General features: G+C 42.4%; 1 protein-coding gene across 1 annotated transcript in view; it reads left to right on the top strand.

Annotated features, from left to right (window-relative positions):
• The window catches only part of LOC309564547 (uncharacterized protein), a 70162-nt gene extending 54493 nt beyond the window's left edge, over positions 1-15669 (top strand). Inside the window, exon 5 of the mRNA XM_082269193.1 lies at positions 15497-15669. Within this exon, the coding sequence (XP_082125319.1) occupies positions 15497-15526 (30 nt within the window). The 3' untranslated portion in view covers positions 15527-15669. The remainder of the gene's footprint in view (positions 1-15496) is intronic.
• The last annotated feature ends 2862 nt before the right edge of the window (positions 15670-18531 follow it).

Genomic DNA, 18531 nt, shown 5'->3' with positions numbered 1-18531 from the left:
AAGCATGCTTGTTATACTTACTGTGGAACCTAAGGGGTTAAGCCTCTGCATTTTGTAAAAAGGGTGCTTGATCCTGTCTTCTCTGATCCTCCCCTCCTTCCACTGTTCCCTAATAATTTCCTGATCACACAGTCTATGGAGTCAGGCTGCACATGCTTAGATTGGTGTGTATTGCTAGAGAGGATTTTATTTTTGTTTTGTTTTTTCTTGGGAGAGTGCATATGATCAGCATAGGGCCAATCAGCACTGTCCAGACAGAGGGTCAGGGGCCCTGCAGTCTCATAGTACAGTCAGAAGGCTCCTTCTACAAGCTAGTGCTTGGCTGGACACTGATGGAAGTCACAAGACTGCTCTATATACTGCTGATGAAAAAATGTATTTAGCAGTTTATATATGAAAATAACTACATTTACATGTTTTGTGTACTGTTGGGGACACAATATAGTGAATGCAGGGTCCTGGGTTTAGAAACACTTTAATATTTTCTCTGGAACCTTCTGTCAACTCTTCACTGTCCTTCTATTACCATAATAGAAGCGGTGCATTTGGATTAGGGCAATCTCGGGAGCTCTACCCATACCTCACCCTGTAGGCATGGCCTGTAATGTTGCTTTGGGCACTGGATCGTGTATGGGCACTTCATCACTTTGTGTAACTTGTAGTTAGCCACAGGGTAATATACAGGTCTAGGCCTGTGGTCCAATCCTGTGGATCCCAGGCATTGAAAGCCTCTCCAGTAGTATGCCCACCATGACAGACAAAGCCTGGACCCTATATAGGGACCCGCAATGCATACAGGTAAGACAGCATTATCCTATGTCTCTGACCATTACTGAAAAAAAAAAAACTAGCAAAAAAAATGGAAGTTCTTTGGAATTTATTCACTTTTACAGTGTAAACTTTGCAAACTTGGAGCTTAAAAACGCTTAAGACTGCAGCAGTTTATTGTAGTATTACGGTATGCACATTATTGTGTGGTATTTTCCACAAGCTAACTGATGACTCTTAGGTCCAAACTGACACCTGTGCATTCTGGGAATGTGTGCAAAATTTGCGCATCATGCTTGAGGTGCCATTAGCCACTTTCTACCCAAGAACGTACCCGTCGGCCCCCATGGATGGGCTTTCCCGCTGGCGAGTGGGGAGGGGCCCCAGGATCGCTCCCGTGAACCGCCGTACAAGTACGGCGATTCGCGGGGACCTGCTGCTGTATAACTGTGGCGGCTGGTCAGGAAGTGGTTAGAAACATAGAATGTGTCGGCAGATAAGAACCATTTGGCCCATCTAGTCTGCCCAATATATCTGAATCCTATGAATAGTCCCTGGCCCTATCTTATATGAAGGATAGCCTTATGCCTATCCCATGCATGCTTAAACTCCTTCACTGTATTTGCAGCTACCACTTCTGCAGGAAGGTTATTCCATGCATCCACTACTCTCTCAGTAAAGTAATACTTCCTCATATTACTTTTAAACCTTTGCCCCTCTAATTTAAAACTGTGTCCTCTTGTGGTAGTTTTTCTTCTTTTAAATATGCTCTCCTCCTTTACCGAGTTGATTCCCTTTATGTATTTAAATGTTTCTATCATATCCCCTCTGTCTCTTCTTTCTTCCAATCTTTCTTCCAAGCTATACATGTTAAGGTCATTTAACCTTTCCTGGTAAGTTTTTTCCTGCAATCCATGTACTAGTTTAGTAGCTCTTCTCTGAACTCTCTCTAGTGTATCCTTCTGGAGATATGGCCTCCAGTACTGCGCACAATACTCCAAGTGAGGTCTCACCAGTGTTCTGTACAGCGGCATAAGCACTTCTCTCTTTCTACTGCTTATACCTCTCCCTATACATCCAAGCATTCTGCTGGCATTTCGTGCTGCTCTGGTTAAAAGAGAAGTGGGGCCAAAGCTTGTTTGGCCATACTTCTCTTCTGGGTCACAGGAATGCACTTACTTTTTGCGCTAAAGCCCGCTGTTGACTGACTTCACAGAGCCGCTCCAGTCTCTGGATGTATCCTGACCATGTCGGGATCCACCCAGATGCCTGATCAGCAGCCTTTCAGTGTGCCGCTACTCCTGTACTTTTCCTTTTAAATCTCCCTTAGAACAATAGATGTTTCAACTGTACAATCTCCCCTGGCAGAGGTTTGTACTAATTCCTGCCACTATCACTTTTGCTGAAAGGCTTGGCCTATACATAAATACGGGAAAACGTGTAAACAAAGGCATGTACAATGAAAAAGAAATGTGATGACTAAATATAACTATTACATGCATTAATTGTATACAGCTATCTCTGTAGGGATCCTATAAAACTGTCAGCTTTCAGAAAATGTCTTTTGTCAGGAGGTGCACTCATTACTGCATACTGCCTCTTGCACCCAGTAGTCATACAACTTTGGTTTACAAGATAATAATGAATCCAGATGTGTTTTTAAGACTGGTTGTTCAGCAGGATCCAGTGCTAATGCGCGCCCCCGGAGATGATGTGTGTCTCTCGGAAACAGCCCATCCCCGATTATGGTAAATAGCCAATGAAATTGGCAATTTACCACGTGATGGGCTGTGTCCAATCACAGCCGGTCACAACTGTCAACACAGGAGCCGTTAGTAGAAGATCGTGGCTTCTTTTCCTCGCACATTGATCCTGTGAGGAGGAGAGCAGGGATCAGTGAGTGACTTTTTTCTATTGATACATACATTACTGTGTACCACGCGCCCCCCCAATAGAGAGAACCTTTCACATAGCCCATCTGGATCGCCATCAGTGACCTGTCACACGGGCCATCAGTGCTGCTATCAGTGACCTGTCACACAGGCCATCGGTACCCCCATCAGTGACCTGTCACACAGGCCATCGGTACCCCCATCAGTGACCTGTCACACAGGCCATCAGTACCACCATCAGTGACCTGTCACACAGGCCATCAGTACCACCATCAGTTACCTGTCACACAGGCCATCAGTACCACCATCAGTTACCTGTCACACAGGCCATCAGTACCACCATCAGTTACCTGTCCATCAGTGAACTGTCACACAGGCCATCAATACCATCCGCCATGTCCAAAATTTTTTTTACATCTGAGGCAGCATATACAATCCCTACTATGTTGGAGGAAGAGAGCAGCGGGGAGCTCTCATCTGATTCTGGTTCGGAATTCGAGCCAGTAGAGCGTAGTGAATCTGGGACTGAATCAGGAATCAAACCGTCCCTCCTAAAAGAATAAGGAGAACAAGATCAGAAGACTTGTCTACCACCAGCAGTGCCATACACCCCAACGGCACCAACACAAATGGAGTTGGACCCCAGGAAGAGAAGCCCATTACTAGCACTGGAATAACACACCAAACCAAAAGAATCCGGGCCAAAACCTGCCTTGCCGATGCCCTGGCAAACCCCTTATGGTTGCCTGCAAGCTCAGGGTCAGCTATAATCCCCCCTTTCACCGCACAGCCAGGTGTGCAGCCCAACACTACTAATTTTTCACAAATTAAATTATTATTATTTGTAATAATTTACAAGATTTGCTGCAGTATATGGTGGACCAAACAAACCTCTTTGCAGAGCAATTTATTGCCTCCAACACCAATTCATCCTACGCCTGTGTGTTCCATTGGCGTCGTCTCACATTAGAGGAATTCAAGTTCTTTTTGGGTGTTACATTTGATATGAGGCTTAGAAAGAAAAAGGAAGGAAGTGCAGCCTATTAATCGACCACGCTTTTAGCTTGCCGCTTGGACTGATTTTCCTTCTTCTTTATTACACAGGGTTCTCACATATGTGAGGGGCTTCAGAATAGTGTTTTGCGTAGATAAAACCAATTTTTGGTTTTCTGTTACCAGAAAAAGGGCTGGAGGCTTCAAAGTGATTTGGGTGGGAGCAGCCTTTACCTCTGTCCCCATTCTTTCTTAACAGAGGCTTGATGGTCCTTCCTGCTGCCTGGACCAATACTTTGGTTGTGCTGACCATATCGCTGCCTGTAAGGACCCAGGACCTTATGGACTACATCTCTGCCTGCTACCTGGACCAATGCTTTGGCCTGAAGAAGGAGCGCATGCTCCGAGAACGCGTCGCCGGCGCCATGACGTAATCACGCCCACGCTCCCGGAAGTGACGACGGACCGGCACCTGAGTGTCCCCGGGACGAGGAAGTACAGCGATATCGCTGCAGCCTGCCCATCGCTACCGCTCTGGCCATCCTGACTCTCCACCGGAGCATTCTCTGATGTGCTTGATTACTTATTACCCTTGTGAGTACCCCACATTCAGTTGCATCCTTTTAATAAAATTCCAGCTACTGCACTTAGCGTGGCGCCTGTGTTTCTTTTCACAGTATCTCTGCCTGCTGCCTGTACTGACTATGGGCAGTATTACTGCCTGGATGATTGCTTTTGCAGTCGCTGACCACATCCCTGCCTGGTACCTGGATGCTCTCCTCTGTTGACCACTGCACTGTTAAAACCACAAGTAATCTTTTGTTTACCCCTCGCTCAGCAGAATGTATTTTGGGGTGTACATGCCATGTGTTAGAAATATGAAGGGCCCTTAAAAATGCAATAGGTTGTCAGGAAATTAGATGTGTAATTTATGTTGCTAGAACGCCTGGAGGTGCTACTTGAATGTTGGGCCTCTGTATATGGCAAGACTGTGTAAAAGTCTCACATATGTGCTATCGCTATACTCAGTAGGAGTGGCAGAATGTATTTTGGGGTGTCATTTTTGCTATTTACATGCTATGTGTTAGAAATATCATATAAATTGACAACTTTGTGTACACAAAAAAAAAAAAATGATATATATGTTTTAATTTTCTTTACAAGTTTTCCAAACACTTGCGGGAAAAAAGGACATGTTCAAAAGACTCATAATGCCTCATAGAATACATGTTGGGGTGTTTGCTTTCCAAAATGGGGTCATTTTTTGGGCATTCCATTGTCCTGGTGCTCCAGGGCCTTCAAAAGTGTGGTAGGTAGGAATGAAATTAGATGTGCAATTTATGCTCCTAGAACGACTAGAGGTGCTACTTGGATGTTGGACCTCTGTATGTGGCCAGGCTGTGAAAAAGTCTCACACATTGTATCGCTATACTCAGGAGTAGTCGCAGAATGTATTTTGGGGTGTAATTGCAAGTATGCATATGCTGTGTGTGAGAAATAACTTGTTAATATGACAATATTGTAAAACCATGCTGCTTATTAAATACCTTGGATTGTCTACTTTCCAAAAAGGGGTCATTTTGGACCAAATTTATGAAGAAAAATTATTTGTTGGCAAAATTTTATAATCTAAACAAAGTGTTTTTTTTTTTTTTTTTCTTCAAAATTGTCACTCTTTTTTTTTCACAAAAATAAAACCCAGTGGTGATTAAATACCATCAAAAGAAAGCTCTATTTGTGTGAAAAAATTATAAAAATGTTGTTTGGGTACAGTGTAGCATGGCCATGAGTAATTGTCATTCAAAGTGTGAGAGCACTGAAAGCTGAAAATTGGCCTGGGCAGGAAGGGTTATAATAAAGGGGGTATAAGTGCCCTGTATTGAAGTGGTTAACTGACGATTGTGCGGTTGTGCGACATTGTACCCAAATAAAATGTATGTCCTGTATGTGCCACAAGTTTCTTCCTTTTTTTTTTTTTTTCTCCAATAAAGTTTTTGATAAACTTACTTTTATTAAAAATAAATGTTCCCCCTTTTTTATAAGACCATTCCTGCCCAGGCCCAGAAAACATACATGGACAGCAATTGTAAATATATAAAGATCCACAACCTAAAGTTGTGTTCTGTGTGTGTGTGTGTGATCTTTCAGAGGAATGTACCATCTGTAGTCTATTCTACAGCATAACACGCTGGGGTAAGCTAAGAGAATGGACTTTTATATATCTGGTCAAGAACAGCCTATTTCTTGCAGTTTATGCCCTGGGCAGTTTAAAACTAACATATTATTTTTTACCCATCATTAGCTTTTTAAATGTGCTGTATTTTCCTTGTTAAATGGTGGGCTGCATAGACTTCTATGGGGCTCTATTGTGCATTTGTGGCCAGGCGACAGGACTTCCAATGCAGGACATATATAATCCCTGCAGGTGCAGCTGTCAGCTTAAGGTAAGTATGCATCTCTGGAGAAGGCGAGTGGGCTAGATCTGTTAGGTCAGCTTAAAGGGCCAAATAGGGTAAGTACCTGCTAGTGTCTACAAGCCTTACACTAATGTCCCCCTATATGCTTTGTCAGTAGCACTCCCTATGCTTTCACTATCACAGAAAAAAGGTCAATATGACCAGTGACGCCATCAAGAAAGGGACAACCAATACACATGTGAGGGGCCCGGGCATTCCCAGGGGCCTGACTGCCCAAGCAGGGCTGGGAGGAGCGTGGCTGCCCTATCTTTCTATATACATTCATTCACAACAGAAGAGTCGGCAGCTGCTGCTCTCTGCTATTTTGCTCACATTGGACTCTTTACTGCCACCTGTGGCTGCTTCCCACATGTGCACTCCTCATGTGAGTGCTTCCTCTACTGTATTCTGGAATGTAATAGGCTACAGCTCCTCTATGAGTCTCAGGGACATGTCCGCTTTATGGAAATGAGCTGGGACTAGAAAGACCTCTTTTACAAGTAGGAGCTGTGTGTATAAGTGAGAGGGGCTGTTTACAGGGGGGCCAGAGCTGTGTGTGGAGTGTGTGTCAGAGGGGCTGAGTGTGTACAGGTGTGTGGGGAGGGGGCTGCCTGCAGGACTGTGGACTTTCCCAAACGAAAACCACATTTCACTATTAGAAATTGGTTAAGTCAAGAAATTTTCCATCCTAATCCTTCCAATTTTTTAACATCGTGGTCAAAAAACAATTTAATCCTACTAATGATTAGAAAATCGAACAAGCGTTCTTAAAATAAGAATTTTCCAATCAAAATTCTATTAGAACAATAAAAATTACACCGGTGTCCTTTAACTCCCTATACCAATAAAATAATATAAGCGTGCAGCTGCTATTCCAAACACAAAGCAGTGTTAAACAAATTAAATGATAAGAAAAACAGCGCTTGCACCAAATTATAATGAATCCAAATAAAGTCCAATTAAATGTGCCCCAGTGTATTCTTAAGAACCACATGCTTAAATGGATACCCAAAAAAGTGACATGCCAGAGGTTTTGCACAACACTTCCTCTGAAGGATGTTGCATGTTAACAAAACGCGTTGAGCGGAACACCTGGTACGTCATGTCAAGTCCACCTGTAATGCACACTGGGGGACCAGCGGCACTTCCTTAATGTTGTTTTGAGTAGGTTTCATTCCTGTAAGTGCAAGTTTAGTACATGTGTGTTTAAATAAAACAGAATTGTGCTATGGGAGGACACTCCGTACTCAGAGGTCCAGGAATATATGGGTGTAACAACAAGCGCTATTTGACTTTCTTGTTTATTGCAAGAGGTCATATCCATCTGGTGAGTGTGCCTTGAGGACATGGTGGATTTCAGCACAATGTTTAATGTTTGGAGCATGTGGTGTTTGAGGTTACACAAAAGCACATTTATTGTTTTTTTTTGGATATTAATTGAAGCATGTGGTATTTAAGAATACACTGAGAGACATTTATTTTAATTGGACTTTATTTGGATTTAGTATAATTTGGTGCAAGTACTGTTTTCTATTAGTGTAAGGTGTTTCAGGTGCGAATCGGGTCCGAATGTTTGCCTGAATTTGGACCTGAAAGGGAGCCAAAGACTCACAGGACCCTTTTCCAGTGCGTTCTGCGACAGCCCCGAAGCTTAGGCTTTTCTGCAGTAGATCTCATTAGGCTGCTCTCCTCGCACAGGAGCAGAAAAGATGTCCTAGACAAAGTTGGGAGCTAGGCCAAGGTGGCATTACGGAAATGGAGTTGAGGTTGCTGGAGCTGCGGATCTTGGAGTGGAGTTAAGGTAATCACAGGTTACAGTAAGAAGTTTGTTAGCTTTCTGTGCACTTTAGTCTTAAGTTTGTAAAACTTAGTACAAGTTTACTATTCGCAGAACCTTGAATAAATAACCGGTTATAGTGAGTGAAATGCATATGGATGTATGACTGCTCATTAAATGACAAGACATAAGCAATAAAGAGACCTCCAGCATTGTATTACAGAAAAAGTTCTGACCAGACATTGTAAGAAATTGTGTTGGATAAAAATGTCATCTACGTTGCCATGCCCTACCACCTCTAATGAGAATTGTACATGCCTTCTCAGTCTTGGCTATCATAACAAAATATACATTTTAATAAAACCGATCGTGTTTGGTCCTGACATTTGGTAACCACTGTCAGATTTGATGTACATGTTGGCAGGATGAGCGAAGTACATATTGCTTAGCCATCCAAATCTAATAAAACACAATGACAGCCTTCAAGCTTCTACTCATGATCAAACATAATGCAGTACTTGTGTGCTCAACGCACAACTGTCACCTACGCTGTACATCCTGTGGTACCTTGAACTGTTGTCTAATGCTGGCCATTCCCTCGTTACCCAATTGTGAAATCGGTCACATCATAGATCGTTATAATCAGGTTATGTAGGAGCTGAGAAGCAAGACATCTCTAATACAGCAAAGGTCTGCCACATTAGACACAGAGGCTGCCGTGGCCAGCTAAGGATCTAAAAATGTATGTCAACTTTTTTTTTTCTAGTTTGTTCCTTTGCAGCAGGATTAGACACAGGACTGCAAGTTATTCTGAACAATTTCAGAGAAACTAAGTGGGGATGGAGTCCATCTCCTCTTTATTACCATGCAATGCAGAATCCAAGCCTGGATATCTTTAATCCTTTGTGAGGACAGACAGTGTTAACATATAGGTTTATAACTGATAATGAGATTTACCAGCACAGTATGGACAGGGTGATTATGATAAACATTAACTCCACATCACTTAATTTAAGCAGCAATTTTGATTTTTTTTTTTTTTTTTTTTTATGTGTGAAGGGTAACGTACCAAATATAAAGTAAGTGTTGTCCTAATTTGATTGGAACAGTGGTAATAGACCTTATAGTGTTTGTAAAGACTGATGTTTTTTTTACCTTCATGCATTCTGTGCAATTGAGTGCAGAATCCAGTGCACTCCTCTGACCCACATGAGAAGTACAACCAAAAGAGCTTTGGCTCTACTTCTGCTTCAAATTGTCTTCGTGACTGTTGTCTGCTATGAAGAATGTAATTTAAACCTTATTTATTTAGTGATTATCCTGAAGATAAGATTGATGAATTGAATATTGCACAATAGCACTTTTTCCCTCTAGAATAAGAACACTATTGACTAATAACAACAATACCTCAGTGACTAAAAACTTCTATTTACATTTATAAGATATATCGGTTTGCACCATATCACCCTTGAAGCGCAGTACTCCCCCCCATATTAATTGTTTCACTAGACTGTTTGAGGTACCAGTTACTGTACGTGCAGCATCAGGGGTAAATATTTAATTCAATTTTGCTATGATAGAGCAAGAATCACACCCATACAGTAAAATGATAGGACACCATCCCTTCCACAAACACCAACAAATGGGGCACTATTTCTCCCATTGATGCCAAGATGGGGCACAATTCCTCTTGCTGACATTAATGATGGGGCACCAGTCCTTCTACTGGCGTCAGTGATGGGGCACCCTTCCTCCCAATGTCATCAGGGTATTTATTCCTACACAAAGCTTGTGAACACCTATGTTACACTATCCAAAAAAAAATAAAACAAATAAGGTTGGTTTTAGATGCACTTTATAAACTTGGTTTTACAGGTATATGATTGCTTTCGGTTCCCAAGGAAGAGCATTTTTGGGAAATCTGAATTTAACTGTACTTCTATTTTAATGCTTGAATTGGTGTGTTTTGAAAAATGTTAAAACCTTTGTTTTTTTTTTTTTTATTCTGACAACTGACAAGTATAACAAATTTATAGTGTAACATTTAAATAGCGACTTGTACGTGAACCTGGCAGCGTCTTGTCCCACGTTTCTCTTCCCCCAGTGGGAATGCACACTTGTGTCTCGCTCATGTTGTATGTGCGGGTCTGAGAGGAAGGAGATGGAGCAGCAGCGGGGAAGCGTGGGATAAAAGGCTCCATTTCAAGTGAGACATCTGGCTAGTAAACACTGAGAATTCATAAAAGACGACGGTGGCTCAGCGTTTCTCTTCAAACCGCTCCGTTCATCTGGACCTCCTGCTGCTTCCATGACAATAACTTTACATGGTGGATTGACTGTTTGACTTCAGGAAGGGATGAGGCAGCCTTTTGTGTTTCCACTGAGCTTGTAATGAGATGTTGCTATACTACAGCAATAAATTACAAGGAAACCAGATCTAGCCATATGTAACGTAAAGAAACAAACAACATTCACAGCTTCCTCCTTAAAGTGAACCTGTCAGCATGGTTTTCCAGCCAGCAGGACCGAAGGTGCAGTGCTAGTTCCAGGGCAGTGCAAATCATGTTCAGTGCCATGTTAATCCCAGAATTAGTGCTGTATACATAGGTTGAGCAATGAAGGATGTGGGTAAGAGCACCAGATCTCAAACCTTATTTGGTCATACGTAATTCGTTACTTTTGGAAGAGCACAGTTTCTCCAGTTAGGCAGCTCCTGAGCATGCAGAAGGGCCCTGAGCATAAGTAGATACATATTCACCAGCACACCAAGGATCTTGCAAAAGCAGTCCAAAAATACTTTATTCAAGATAAGATCACATCAGAAAAATATAGTGCAACGTTTCGGAGCCGCACAGGACCCCTTCGTCAGGCAGAACGAAGGGGTCCTGTGCGGCTCCGAAACGTTGCACTATATTTTTGCACTATATTTTTCTGATGTGATCTTATCTTGAATAAAGTATTTTTGGACTGCTTTTGCAAGATCCTTGGTGTGCTGGCGAATATGTATTTACTTGTAACTAATCCAGTTGCCAACTGGTGATCGCTTCAGCACCCAGTACACATGAGCCTACAAACCAGGAAGGTGTGCGATAGGAATATGAACTATAATAGGCCCTGAGCATAGACCATAAAATATGTAGAAAAAAAAGTGCCACAACAAATATTTTGACCCAATAAGCATTTCATTTCTTCAAGGCTGCCTTAACCAGCTGTGAGTATACAGAATGTTTGGGAGCGCCAAATAATAATTGTTCAGCAGACCAAAGATTGTGATAATAAAACGAGTTCATTGCCAGAAAAAAAAGCCAACACATTTCAGGGGCCAAATAGACGACTCCTTCATCATGGCTTGGGAATGTTGACTGTGCTTAAATGGACTTTGGATAAGCAGGTATCAGATTGATGGTTTTCCGCTTGGAACAGTTATAGAAGACAGATTATGTTAACACGGGCAGCAAACGAACCACCTGCAAGAACCGTGCATTAAATAAGCGTATCCACTCCTACATTGCTTCACCCTCACTGAACCTGTGGACAAGGGCTACTGCGCCTGTGCACATGGAGGTATACTTCACTTGAAGCACGCTCTACAATGCCCGGGACCAGTCGGGGACTGGGGTCATGTGGAAAATTGAACATTAAGGCAGTTCTCCCACTTACAGATGAGCCTCGCTGTGTGTAGTAATAAAGTGCAGATTTCTTCTGGCAAGTGGTTTGTCCCATGTTGCTACACACAGTACTTGAATGTTTTTGCTTTAGGAGGAAGGTGCTGAGCTTGCACCCACTCCACCAGTCCAGTTCCCTCTGTTACCTCACTCACAGTTGCAGAATGGAGTCCTGCTGAGGGCATAGCGGGGCCCTATGCATGCTCAGTAACATTTCCTTTCTGTACCTCATGATCAGGCCTTGAATCTCTGCAATGTTAGTCTGTGTAACGCTCCTGCGTTTTTAGTATAGGCTGGATTTGCAGCTGCAAAATCTCCACTCAGTAGTCATGTAGAGATGTGTTGAATACCAGATCCAACTCTCCAGGACTCATCACCATTGGCCTGTCAGCTTCAACATACAGATATATACACACTCAATGAGATGTTCCTGGAGTGATAGGATGTATATGATAGTATGAAGGTGATGTGCTGAAGGGACAGGTGTGAACAGTGACAAGGATGGTAATCACTTGATAGGTTTGTACAGGAGAGTTCAAGATGGTATTTAGGAATGCAGATAGGTTAGTATCGAGTATGCTAACAGGTGGTGAGGACAGCAGATGACAAATACAGGATAGACTAACCCAGTGCAAGGATAGATAGTAGTAGACAGGAGAGCTAGCAATCTATGCAGCAGTGCAGATGATAGATGGTAGTAGGCTCAAGAGCTAGCAATCTATGTAACAGTGCAGATGATAGGATAGTATGGATAGGTAGTAACAGTCCTTAATGTGCATAGGTAGATAGTGTAATAAGGTTATGGAGGGTTCCCCTGCGGGGTACTTATCACTTGTAATGTTAGTAGTTTAGAGAGGTCCAGTAGATAAGGAATGATCCGGTAGCGAGATACAGGGATCAGTAGCGAGGTTCCGGTCTGCTCCAGGTAAAGGGAATAGCTGGAGGTTCCGATCGAGAGACAGGCTTGAAAGCATGTGGATAACAAGGCAGGTTGAACGAACAATGTGAGTGAGACCGCCGGCGGTTGAAATAGCCGCTCTGCGGCGCTCAGCAGTGACATCATCGTTCTTAAAGGTATATGCGTACCACCTGAAGAGAAAGGTGGGACGCATTACAGAGAAAGTGGTGATTAAGGGTACCGGAGGTACCAGAATCTTACAGTCTGCTCCCGGTGACCAATGGAGATGGACTGCTAGAGAAGGAGCCCGAGCATGACCCCCCTCGGTGCCGGAGGAGTTGTTGCCTAACCAGATAAAACTCAAATGACTGTTCACTTCAAGCATGTTCTTCCCTTCATTTTTTCATGGCAACTGCCTCCTCTTCCTTTTCCTTGCCAAGTTAACCTTTTGTATCGATGTTAGGTATACCCCATAGTGCTTTACAGACCTCATTTCTTTGGGATACACCAGAACCCAAGTTGCACCCCTTTGAATAACTTCAGACCAGGCTCAAAAGTGGTTGAAACAGGTTTACTGTAAATTTGGCATAACAGTTGTGCCAGCTTTCCAGCTTCTACAGCTATCCCACACATGGATTCAAGGTGGACCAATGTCATTATGTAAAAATGGGCATACCTTGAATTTCGCATTCAGCCCACCCACCATGCTGCAGCATACATTTGCTAGACTGTTGTAGGGGGGTTAAAAAATACATGTCAAAAAAAGAAAAACAATGGTATCTGCCACCTTTTGGAGCTCACATTCAGTGCTGAAGACCATCTCCATTCCCATCATTTGTACCAAGTCAAGGACAGGCATGTCACTGTGCATTATGCTGCTTAGGTGTGCCCTAAATCTAGCATTCCAGGAGCCATCTAACAGCAGCTACAAGTCCTAAATAGGAGCTTTGGTTGTGACGGATAACCTTCCTACGGATATCTTTATATTGTGTATGTAAAGCCAAAAGCTTTTATTTCTAGTTTCAGATACAGTTGGTCATGTCAGGTTGGTATTTGCTATCTGGGACTCTGTTAGAGATATTTTACCCTCTGCAACAGGACACAGAGATTATTAAATATCTTTCTCAAAATGATATGTATATGACTTATCATATATACGATACGGACCTACAGTGTCTTGAAAAAGTATTCACACCCCATGACATTTTCCACATTTTGTCATGTTACAACCAAAAATGTAAATGTGTTTATTGGGATGTTATGTGATAGACCAACACAAAGTGGCACATAATTGTGATGCAGAAGGAAAATGATAAATGGTTTTCAAAATTTTTCACAAATGAATACCTAAAAAGTGTGGCGTGCATTTGTATTCAGCCCCCTGAGTCTATACTTTGTAGAACCACCTTTCGATGCAATTACAGCTACAAGTCTTTTTTGGGGATGTCTCTACCAGCTTTGTACATATAGAGAGTGACATTTTTGCCCATTCTTCTTTCCAAAATAGCTCAAGCTCTGTCACATCTGTGAACAGCAATTTTCAAGTCTTGCCACAGATTCTCAATTGGATTTAGGTCTGGACATTCACTGAGCCATTCTAACACATTAATATTCTTTGATCTAAACCAATGCATTTTAGCTCTGGCTGTATGTTTAGGGTCGTTGTCCTGCTGGAAGGTGAACCTTCACCCCAGTCTCAAGTCTTTTGCAGACTCTAACAGGTTTTTTCCTAAGATTGCCCTGTGTTTGACTCCATCCATCTTCCCATCAACTCTGACCAGCTTCGCTATCCCTGTTGAAGAAAAGCATCCCCCACAACATAATGCTGCCATCACCATGTTTCAAAGTGGGGATGGTGTGTTCAGGTCTATGTACAGTGTTAGTTTTCCACCTCACATAGCATTTTGCTTATAGGCCAAAAGTAACATTTTAGTCTCATCTGACCAGAGCGCCTTCTTCCACATGTTTGCGGTGTCCCCCACACGACTTCTCACAAACTGCAAACGTGACTTCTTATGGCTTCCTTTCACCAATTGCTTTCCTCTTGCCACTCTTCCATAAAGGCCAGATTTGTGGAGTGCATGACTAATTGTTGTCCCGTGGACAGATTCTCCCACCTTAGCTGTGGATCTCTGCAGCTCCTCCCAAGTTACAATAAGCCTCTTGGCTGCTTCTCTGATTAATGCTCTCCTTGCCCAGCCTGTCAGTTTAGGTGGGTGACCATGTCTTAGTAGGTTTGCAGCTGTGACATACTCTTTCCTTTTTCAGGTGATGGATTGAACAGTGCTCTGTGAAATGTCCAGAGCTCGGGATATTTTTTTTTTTTTTTTTAACCTAACCCTGCTTTAAACTTCTCCACAACTTTATCCCTGACCTGTCTGGTTTCTTCCCTGGGCCTTCATGATCCTGTTTGTTCACTAAGGTTCTCTAACAAACCTCTGAGGACTTCACAGAACAGCTGTACTGTACCAAGAATAAATTACGCAGAGATGGACTCTATTTACTAATTAGGTGACTTCGGAAGGCAATTGGTTCCACTAGATTTTAGATTCAGAGTAAAGGGGGTTGAATACAAATGCACGCCACACTTTTCAGATATTTATGTTTAAAATATTTTTAAAAACCATTTATCATTTTCCTTCCACTTTACAATTATGTGCCACTTTGTGTTGGTCTATCACATAAAATACATTTACATTTTTGGTTGTAACATGACAAAATGTGGAACATTTCAAGGGGTGTGAATACTTTTTCAAGGCACTGTATCAATGTATAATTTTAACAAAATACAGTGGAAGTGAATGCCTTGGTAAATACAATTTTTATAGGGAATAATTCAAAAAAGTTTATATAATCATCCACCTAAAGTTATTAAAACATTATACAGGTTTATTGATTACTCCTATAAAATTGGTATGATCCCAGAGAGAAAAAAAAATGTTTTTATTTCGGTCTGTTTTTCTGCTGGAGAGTTCTGCAACTTTGATATATAGAATTAATTTGCTAATATACATTATGTGATGTGTTATTTTTTTTTTTTTTTTCAGGGACATATCAACCATATACTTGGACTGTAGACCTGAACGTGAAGTTTGGATTTTTTATGATTTTCGTTGGACGTCGTTGAGCCAGAACACTCCGCTGAAATACTGCGGCCTGCACTGATCTATGTTTTATACTTTTTATATGGACAATACTACAGTGCCTCCATTATCCATCCAGTGTGTCACTAATAGCTTCTCTGTCTTCATAGAAAACTTCTGCTTTAAAGGTAGATTCCAAAATGTTTTAGCATACGTTCCATTGTGGATGAGGCCTGAGTGGCAGCTCCTGGGACTCTTCCCTTTATGCCTCATGCACATAAGACATTTTTTTCCTCTACTGGATGCCTTTGCACTTGGCAAGAAAAAAAATGCTTAAAAAAACCCATCCAGAGCTGCGGTTTGCACATGCACTTAGGCTCGTTAGGCGTTTGGGCATTCACTGATTTCATTGGCCAGATAATTTCCCCTGGCCATTGTATTTTTTTTTTTTTTTTTTCAGCCCCTAAATACTTCTTTTCTAATACTACTGTAAACACCTATGTGTGCTTGGCCACATAAGCTAACGTAGAGGTGCATTTACAGGCTGGAAAGAAAAAAATCAAACGCCTATAAAAGTGGTATTTTTTAAGCCCAATGTGCATATGACCTTAATAATAATCATCTTTAAAGGGTAAGTTCACCATTACAGAAAATTTGTAAAGGTGATCTTACACTGGACCCCCTCCCCCTCAGTCCCGCTATATAGGAGTCCTGCGATCACCCGCTGTCATATACCAGATCGTAGCTTTACTCGTCTGAGGATTTGAAATTCCCACGGCTTAAACTCCTATACGTACCTCTCAGCGAGTACATATAGGAGGCTTTATTATTGGTCAGCGCTGACCAATCAGAACCCGCCTAGCCCGTCCTGTCAGCGCTAGAGAAGAGAAAGCTGTGGGAATTTCAAATTCCCGGGCCAGTTAAAGCGGTGACCCAATGTCACACAGCGGGAGATAGCGGGACAGGGGGAAATGGGGAGAGGATCCAGTGTAAGTTCAACTTACAGACCTTAAAGGGGCAAGGTGATACCTTTTTAGCTTTGCATACTTCTTTCTACAACAGAAAAAGCGTTTCACAGTGCCATTCGTAAATATGAAAAACTGTTCCTGATGCCAACCATTCAGATTCTTTCTTTGTTTCTCCCTGCACTGTACTACAAATATGAAAGGAAAAAGTTGGTTACCAAGGGTAACAAGAACAGTTCTTTCTTCAAACCATAACAACCAATCAGATTTAGTTTTAAAAATGTTCATCGCTTTAGAGCTATCCAAACACTACTATTTGACTTCTTTTTGGCTACTCTGGGTTATTGCTCTACTGTATTCAAGCTATTCTCAACCAGAGTTCTGTGGAACCCCAGGGTTACTCCAGCATTTTGCTAGTTTGCTTGAGCTGCAGCTGATTGGCTTCTGATGGTGCCTTCCTAGTTTGTGGGCCACCGCCACTTGGCAGATCCATCTGCATTATACCAGTGATATTATGGTCAGGGGTCAGGCTCAGGGACCAGTAACTATAGCTTTAGAGAAGCTCCCACCGACCAGCTGAATTAGTACACAAAGGTGCGGGGTCTAAGCACTAACAGGTATTCATCAGAGCTCCTGATGGTGGAGATGGGTTTTGCTGCATGAGAGTACCAGGTCACAGTCCTCAGGATCACCACACCAGGAGCTGAGCAAGCCGTGGTCCAGTAGCAGATGTACCAGGTAGGGATCAAGTCAAAGGCCAGTAACTAGTGGTTCCAGGTTGGGATTAAACGGAAGAGTAGTTGAGGAACAAGCCAAAGATCAGTAACGAGTGGTAGAAGAGATAAGGACATCTGCAGGTACTTAAAGAAGCAAGATATTGGCTGGAGAGAACTCAATAATTTGGAAAACAGGTAGTGCAGAGACATGGCTTAAATAAGAAGTTCATAGGAGGAGCAGGAAGTTCTAGGTTCACCAGAAAAAGAGAAGGCAAAATTATCCAAGGAATCAGGGAACTGTCTAGCATCTCAGAATAAGGAAAGGGATGGTTGGCACTCAGGGTGACATCCAAAAAAATATTCCTTTATTAAGTAAACATCCTACGCGTTTTAGATATTCTTAGTCATGGCTCACCGAAGTGAGCTGTTATGTGGGAAGGTTGTAGCCGCTATACACCTGTTTTCCCCTGATGTCCCACAACTCAGGTGGCTCAGCAGGAAGAGCTACTGCCGCTAGTGTTGGGGCTCATTCTGACATGCAGCAGCCCTTGTTGTCCTCTTAAAAGCAATCCACTATGGAATCACAGTTGGGAGGTGATATGATGCTTCCTCACAACCTGTTTTAACCCTGAAAATGCTGACCCAGCACATATTGTACTTGGTTGTGGAGCAGCCCTATTTACTAGAATAAGTAGTGTTCGAGGCGGTGGTACTACCTGTTGACCGCTACAGGCAAGTTTACTCTTTTCCATGAAGTAAACCATTGCGGCTGCATGCCCTTGTTGGGAGGAGGGGGGTAAAACCAGGGCTCAACTGCCTGCTTTAAATGACCCTTGGGTGTAAGTTGGAACAAGCCCTAAAGAGGGGTTCTTCCAGCTGACCATTAATGTAATGGTTAGTTTCTCACTGACACTAATGCATTGGTTTTAGCAGGGGTTCCCAAAGAGCTGAAAATAATTTCAAGGGTTCTTCTAGGGCAGTGATGGTGAACCTTGGCACCCCAGATGTTTTGGAACTACATTTCCCATGGTGCTCATGCACTCTGAAGTGTAGTTGAGCATCGTGGGAAATGTAGTTCCAAAATATCTGGGGTGCCAAGGTTCACCATCACTGTTCTAGGGTAGTATAAAATAAGCTGCGCTGTATGTTGAACCATCAACTGAAATAGTCCATAAAAAAGTCCAATAACAAAATGAAGTTGTGAAAACTTGTGCAGGTACCCCTTACCAAATGGTTGATATAGAGAAGCCAAGTGATGAATATTCAATTATCCTCGCGGATGTGACACACTATTCACCCAATGACGTTGGGGCTTCTC

Source organism: Pelophylax lessonae (genome assembly GCF_965119305.1).
Source record: "Pelophylax lessonae genome assembly, chromosome: 9".
Classification (NCBI taxonomy): Eukaryota; Metazoa; Chordata; class Amphibia; order Anura; family Ranidae; genus Pelophylax; species Pelophylax lessonae.
Note: the sequence above shows the minus strand (reverse complement) of the source record. Positions and strands in the feature narration are given on the sequence as shown.